The sequence below is a fragment of the Coregonus lavaretus genome (assembly GCF_964263955.1).
Source record: "Coregonus lavaretus genome assembly, contig: HAP1_SCAFFOLD_7717, whole genome shotgun sequence".
NCBI lineage: Eukaryota > Metazoa > Chordata > Actinopteri > Salmoniformes > Salmonidae > Coregonus > Coregonus lavaretus.
Window position 1 is genome coordinate 17,501 of NW_028161475.1, and position 7,614 is coordinate 25,114.

The 7,614-nt window shown below is 44.8% G+C and overlaps 1 protein-coding gene across 1 annotated transcript in view; it reads left to right on the top strand.

The window, feature by feature from the left end:
• The window catches only part of LOC311120640 (retinal guanylyl cyclase 2-like), a gene marked incomplete at its 5' end in the record, with an annotated part of 16,081 nt that extends 8,662 nt beyond the window's left edge, over positions 1-7,419 (top strand). The window contains 10 exons of the mRNA XM_084195225.1: positions 1,547-1,665; positions 3,054-3,138; positions 3,412-3,508; positions 3,734-3,868; positions 4,512-4,592; positions 4,815-4,991; positions 5,346-5,502; positions 6,036-6,185; positions 6,604-6,752; positions 7,188-7,419. Of these exons, the coding sequence (XP_084051351.1) occupies positions 1,547-1,665; positions 3,054-3,138; positions 3,412-3,508; positions 3,734-3,868; positions 4,512-4,592; positions 4,815-4,991; positions 5,346-5,502; positions 6,036-6,185; positions 6,604-6,752; positions 7,188-7,355 (1,318 nt within the window). The 3' untranslated portion in view covers positions 7,356-7,419. The remainder of the gene's footprint in view (positions 1-1,546; positions 1,666-3,053; positions 3,139-3,411; positions 3,509-3,733; positions 3,869-4,511; positions 4,593-4,814; positions 4,992-5,345; positions 5,503-6,035; positions 6,186-6,603; positions 6,753-7,187) is intronic.
• Positions 7,420-7,614: the final 195 nt, after the last annotated feature.

Below are 7,614 nucleotides of genomic sequence, written 5' to 3' on the forward strand. Positions count from 1 at the left end.
AGACAAACAAGACCACTGATAATCTCCCTCGATCTGGGGCTCCACGCAAGATCTCACCCTGTGGGGTCAAAATGATCACAAGAACGGTGAGCAAAAATCCCAGAACCACACGGGGGGACCTAGTGAATGACCTGCAGAGAGCTGGGACCAAAGTAACAAAGGCTACCATCAGTAACACACTACACCGCCAGGGACTGAAATCCTTCAGTGCCAGACGTGTCCCCCAGTACATGTCCAGGCTTGTCTGAAGTTTTCTAGAGTGCATTTGGATGATCCAGAAGAGGATTGGGAGAATGTCATATGGTCAGATGAAACCAAAATATAACTTTTTGGTAAAAACTCAACTCGTTGTGTTTGGAGGACAAAGAATGCTGAGTTGCATCCAAAGAACACCATACCTACTGTGAAGCATGGGGGTGGAAACATCATGCTTTGGGGCTGTTTTTCTGCAAAGGGACCAGAACGACTGATCGGTGTAAAGGAAAGAATGAAAGGGGCCATGTATCGTGAGATTTTGAGTGAAAACCTCCTTCCATCAGCAAGGGCATTGAAGATGAAACGTGGCTGGGTCTTTCAGCATGACAAAGATCCCAAACACACCGCCCGGGCAACGAAGGAGTGGCTTCGTAAGAAGCATTTCAAGGTCCTGGAGTGGCCTAGCCAGTCTCCAGATCTCAACCCCATAGAAAATCTTTGGAGGGAGTTGAAAGTCTGTGTTGCCCAGCGACAGCCCCAAAACATCACTGCTCTAGAGGAGATCTGCATGGAGGAATGGGCCAAAATACCGGCAACAGTGTGTGAAAACCTTGTGAAGACTTACAGAAAACGTTTGACCTGTGTCATTGCCAACAAAGGGTATATAACAAAGTATTGAGAAACTTTTGTTATTGACCAAATACTTATTTTCCACCATAATTTGCAAATAAATTCATAAAAAATCCTACAATGTGATTTTCTGGATTTTTTTTCTCATTTTGTCTGTCATAGTTGACGTGTACCTATGATGGAAATTACAGGCCTCTCTCATCTTTTTAAGTGGGAGAACTTGCACAATTGGTGGCTGACTAAATACTTTTTTTCCCCACTGTATATTTCCTCACTGTCAATATTAGCGTCACCCCCAACTTGTGTTATGTAATGACATACCTGGACCACCTATTGTGATGTGCATTTTATTAAGTAAATGAGGTGAAAAGGAGACTGGAGAGCGACTTTAATCTAATCAAATCAAATGTTATTGGTCACATACACATATTTAGCAGATGTTATTGTGGGTGTAGCGAAATGCTTGTGTTCCTAGCTCCAACAGTGCAGTAGTATCTAACAATTCACAACAATACACACAAATCTAAAAGTAAAAGAATGGAATTAAGAAATATATAAATATTAGGCCGAGCAATGTCGGAGTGGCATTGACTAAAATACAGTAGAATAGAATACAGTATATACATATGAGATGAGTAAAGCAGTATGTAAACATTATTAAAGTGACTAGTGTTCCATTATTAAAGTGGCCAGTGATTCCAAGTCAAACTAACCCTTACAGGATAGAGATGGCTGCTGACATGGTGAGGTTCTTGGGTAGAGATATCCACTTCCCGCAAGGCATCTCCCCCAAGACTGACTCCAACTGTTGGTTCATCAAAGGCATCATCTGCACTGGAGGTACACACACACACACACACACACAGACACACACACACACACACACACACACACACACACACACACACACACACACACACACACACACATGCAGACATGCATAAAGCATGGTATTAGTAACAAAGTTATACTGTTTTTTTTTTCAATCACTTTGTTTGTGGTATATTTTCACTACTCTAAACAGAAAAATCTAAACAGATCATCAAAATGGCTTATTTCCAAAACACTAAGCACATTTTGAGTTGACTGAGTGCAACAAACGAATTCACTAAATTCACCAAAATCACTCTTTTAACTTGCAGTACCTGTTTTTCAAAATGCAATATTCACTTCACTTTTCAATATGATTTTCTTGTAATTTGTTAACAATACAATGAACTATCACTTAATCAAACTGATCAAAACGGATAACTACTGAACCAAAATGATGCAGTGCCTAATTAACGTGTATAGTTTGAGAACTGCTGAACGCTGTTACATTCTACATTGATACCTCACAAATGTATCAGTTTGACATCAATTTAGGTTGGAAGGTAAAACCAAATCATGTATGGATGTGGCTGTAAATACTACATTATCATTCTCCATCAGCCAGTGTGCTTCAATAGGACGAAGTGGAAAGAGTCACTATGTGCTACCATTACAGTGGTGTATAATGCACTGATGAAATACCTGGGGTTATATAGAACAACATTCCACTCATTATCAGAATTTCATTGATACACTGTAAGCTGATGAATTTCTAGCAGAGAGACGGGCAGTACTGTATCAGTTGACAAATCACTTTAGAAAAGGTGATCTTGTACAATGTTGCATGGGGCTGAAATGGCATACAACACCGTGCTATGTTTTTACAGTAGCCAACTGCTTTACAATACCACTATTTCTGATTATTTGTCCTACGTATGAACTGTGTAAGGAGAAGGAAACTGTAAGACTGACATATTTCTCAACATGCTCACAACCTGCCATTGGATACAAATTATGTAAAGAATTGTGCGTGTGAAGTTATAGTCAAATACTGTATGGAAAATTATATTTGTTTATTCAGCACTTCAAAAAGAACAGTTTAGAAATGTGTATCTTGTATTTTTTGCTATTGGATTTAATGGTAGTTAAAATGACTAAATGGTGAGCCTATCATTATCTGATGTATTGGTGACTAAACTAAATGTTCTCATGGTTTTCACGGAAAACGTTGATTTTGCATTAATGACTCAGGGGTGAAAGATGTGTGAAACTCCAATGAATGCAAAATCAAAGGTTCTGAACATAAGATAGGGGGCATTACAAGTGTTATCAGTTTAGAGTTTTGTACTTAGAGTTGTGAAAATACTTGTGAAAATAGCACCAAAACAATTTTTAAAATGCTGAAATGTTTTCCCCAGGTGTGGATCCGTTCTCTGCTGTTGGGATCTTCCTGGGATTCGTCCAGATGGGTTTCCTCTTGTTTATTCTAACCTACTGCATCAAGTAAAGCTCTACAACATGGTCTGCCTATATAGTCCTTCTCATACGCGTTTCACAATACATACTGGCCACAATTCCAAACGAATGGGAAAGATAGGCACCGATTAACTCTTAACGTCTTAGGTGTCTGACCAGTTGAGTTGGGTTGAACTGTCCCTGAACTGTTAGCGTTGGCTCCTAGAGTGAACGTGTAATGTAATCCTATTGGTTATGGTCTTAGTGAGGTCAAGCATCCATCATTTCTCTTTGTTTATGTCTCTGTCTCTTGATTTCTAGGCGACGCATCAACCACATCCGGTTGTTCCGGGGTCCCAACAAGATCCTGCTCACCCTTGACGACGTCACCTTTATCAACCCGTCCCTTAGCAACAAGGTCAGCAGTTATAGACCAATGCAGGAGTTAAATATTCAAATAGACAATTTAATTTTAAGAAAAAAAAATTGTAGCTTTTTCGTTTGAGCCTTTTCTATTTACAAAATGTGTTTGTTTTTGTATTTAAATTAAATGTACAGAGCGACAGACATAAACTTTTGGGGGCAGGGGTCCATGTTGTAGTGAAACTTAAACTAAGATGTCTGCTCTCTCTAACATTTCCAGAAGCTGAGTATAGACGACAGTAAGAGAAAGACCAGTGGAGTCTCTCTGAGGAGCCTATCACAGCACAGCCTCATGTCCCCCTTCTCTGACCGATCACCTGCTACCTACGAGAACTCCAACGTCGTCCTCTATGAGGTGAGACAGAGTAGAATGGGTGATTTATATTTTTTATTTACATTTTTTTTGTACTTTTACCCCTTTTTCTCCCCAATTTCGTGATATCCAATTGGTAGTTACAGTCTTGTCTCATCGCTGCAACTCCCCTACGGACTCGGGAGAGGCGAAGGTCGAGAGCCATGCATCCTCCGAAACATGCTTCTTGACACACTGCTCGCTTAACCTGGAAGCCAGCTGCATCAATGTGTTTTGGAGGAAACACCGTCCAGCTGGCGACCGAAGTCAGCTTGCATGCGACGTTCCCGTCACAAGGAGTCGCTAGAGCGTGATGGGACAAGGAAATCCCGGCTGGCCAAACCCTCCCCTAACCTTGACGACGCTGGGCCAATTGTGCTTCGCCTCATGGGTCTCCTTGATCAAATGATTGATTGATTGATTTGTTATGATGAACTGCATTAATTGAATACATGTTCGTGATGAACATCTGAGGGTGGAAATTCTTTACTATCATGGCCCAATGTCTTAATGTTGGTTAAATAAGATAGATATGGAGCCACCCACAAACATCCTTAGACCCACAAACAAACAGACACATACTTGTATGTGCTATTTTAATATTTAATACCATAGATAAATAAAACGTTGTTGTTTTTTTCTCCAGGGAGACTGGGCGTGGCTGAAGAGACTACCTCATGGAACATTCAGGAACATCAACCCCAAAACCAGTGACGTGTTTGAACTGGTGGGTTTCCTTTAGAAATACCTATTTATTAATGTTTATTCATATCCTTGGGTATAGTTTTTAAAAATGTATTATTTGAGAAAATTATATCAGTGATGCTGTTCTGTTGTTGCTGTACTTTCAGTAGTTCTCCACACTGTGGCAAATACGATATCATATCGATACAATTCCTTCTTCAATCTGCACTGACCCTCTAACCTCTAACCCCCGACCCTCCCCCAGATGAAGGACATGCGTCACGAGAACATTAACCTTTTCCTGGGTTTCTTCCATGACTGTGGAGTGTTTGCCATCGTAACCGAGTTCTGCACCAGGGGAAGCATGGAAGACCTACTGCTCAACGATGATGTCAAACTGGACTGGATGTTCAAGTCATCACTACTGCTGGACCTTATTAAGGTAGGGAGGGAGGGAGGGAGGGAGGGAGGGAGGGAGGGGAGGAGAGGAAGGGAGAGATGGATGTTCAAGTCATCTCTACTATTAGACCTTATTAACGTGAGGAGAGGAAGGGAGAGATTTGAAAGTGCCTCAGCCAAAGGGAAGGAAGAGGAGGAGGAGGAGGGGGGGGGGGATGAGGAGGAGGAGGAGGAGGGGGAGGGCGGGAGGAGGAGAGAGGAGGGGAGGGGCGGGGGGGGAGGAGGAGGAGGCGGAGGAGGCTGAAGTGAATGAGGGTAAGGATGGAGAGCATGCCTGGGTTTCATGCTTATCTCCAGTGTTCTGTCTCTGAGTTCTATGTTCTGTGTTCTCCCCCAGGGTATGAAGTACCTGCACCACAGGAACTTGTATCACGGTCGTCTGAAGAGCAGGAACTGTGTGGTGGACGGACGCTTCGTCCTGAAGATCTCTGACTACGGATACAACGAGGTTCTAGAGGCAGCAAAGTTCCCCTACACAGAACCTCCTGCAGAGGGTGAGTAGGTCTGGAGAGGAGTGGAGAGAGTTTTGCCTTGAGTCTGGACAGAGCTTTGTCTGGACAGAGTTTTATCTGGACAGGGTTTCATCTGGACATGGTTCCGTCTAGACAGAGTTCAGTCTGGACAGGGTTTCGTCTGGACAGGGTTCCGTCTGGACAGGGTTCCGTCTGGACAGGGTTCCATCTGGACAGGGTTCCGTCTGGACAGGGTTCCGTCTGGACAGGGTTCCGTCTGGACAGGGTTCAGTATGGACAGGGTTCCGTCTGGACAGGGTTCCGTCTGGACAGGGTTCTGTCTAGACAGGGTTCCATCTGGACAAGGTTCAGTATGGACAGGGTTCCGTCTAGACAGGGTTCCATCTGGACAAGGTTCAGTATGGACAGGGTTCCGTCTAGACAGGGTTCCATCTGATAAAAAAAAGTGTATATAACTGTAGTGTGTTTATGTACAGTATGTGTTTCTTTGTTTGTTTCTCTTCGTGTGTGTGTGTGTGTGTGTGTGTGTGTGTCCCTCCCTCCCTCCCTCCTAGACCTGTTGTGGACTGCCCCTGAGATCCTGCGGGGCCCCTCCCCCGGTCTCTACGGCAGTCTCCATGGAGACGTGTACAGCTTCGCCATCATCATGCAGGAAGTGGTCATGAGAGGCCCGCCTTTCTACATGCTGGAGCACTCTGCTGCAGGTAAGAGACTACATTACACAGAGTACACCTGTACTACAGGTAACAGGAAGTGGTGATGAGGGGGCCACCATTCTGCATGCTGGAGCACTCTGCTGCAGGTAAGAGACTTCATGGTAACACTTTATTTGGATAGTCCATCAGTCTTTCGGTAAGACCTGTCCCTCTCCATTAGATGTCTCTGCCATTGTGAGACAATAAAGTTGTGATTTGAATTGAATATGACTGGCTCTACCTAACTGTCTATCTGTGATTCCTCACATTATATCTCATCGCCTCCCATCTCAACCATATTGGAGGAGAAGATCCAAGGTCCCTCCCCTCAAACCTTCTTCTCCAATGAGTTTTGAGGAGGAATTGAGGAAAGATTAATTTACCTGAATAGTCCTCTGACCCCTGCCCTCTGACCCCTGTCCTCCAGAGTTGATCCAGAAGATCCGTAAGCCCCCTCCTCTGTGTCGTCCGGTGGTCTCCCCTGACTACGCCCCTATGGAGTGTATACAGCTGATGAAACAGTGTTGGAACGAAGAGCCAGACAGACGGCCATGCTTCGACCAGATCTTTGACCTGGTACAGGGGGTGGGGGTGTGTTATGCAATGCCTTCAAATCTGTGTGTGTGTTTCAGAAACTCAAATGCTCTCTCTCTCTCTCTCTCTCTCTCTCTCTCTCGCTCTCTCTCTTTCTTCTCTCTCTCTCTCTCTCTCTCTCTCTCTCTCTCTCTCTCTCTCTCTCTCTCTCTCTCTCGCTCTCTCTCTTTCTTCCTCTCTCTCTCTCTGTCTCTCTCTCTCTCTCTCTCTTTCTTCCTCTCTCTCTCTCTCTCGTCCACCCCCATCTCTCTCACCCCCCTCTTTCTCTCGCTCTTTCTCGCCCCCCTATCCTCCCCACCCTCTCTCTCCCCTCTGTCACTCCCCTCTATCCTCTCCTCTCTCTCCCCTCTCTCACTCCCCACTCCCCCCTCTCTCGCTCTCCCCCCCCCCCCCCCCCCCCCCCCCCTCTGTCTCCAGTTTAAGAACATCAACAAGGGGAGGAAGACCAACATCATAGACTCCATGTTGAGGATGCTGGAGCAGTACTCCTCTAACCTGGAGGAGCTGATCAGAGAGAGGACAGAGGAGCTGGAGATAGAGAAACAGAAGACGGAGAAACTACTCACTCAGATGCTGCCACCGTAAGTACACACACACGGACACGCACACACGCACACGCATGCACACACACACACACACACACACACTGGAGGAACTGATCAGAGAGAGGACAGAGGAGCTGGAGATAGAGAAACAGAAGACGGAGAAACTACTCACTCAGATGCTGCCACCGTAAGTACACACACACAGACACGCACGCACACACACACACGCACACGCATGCACACACACACACACACACACTGGAGGAACTGATCAGAGAGAGGACAGAGGAGCTGGAAAC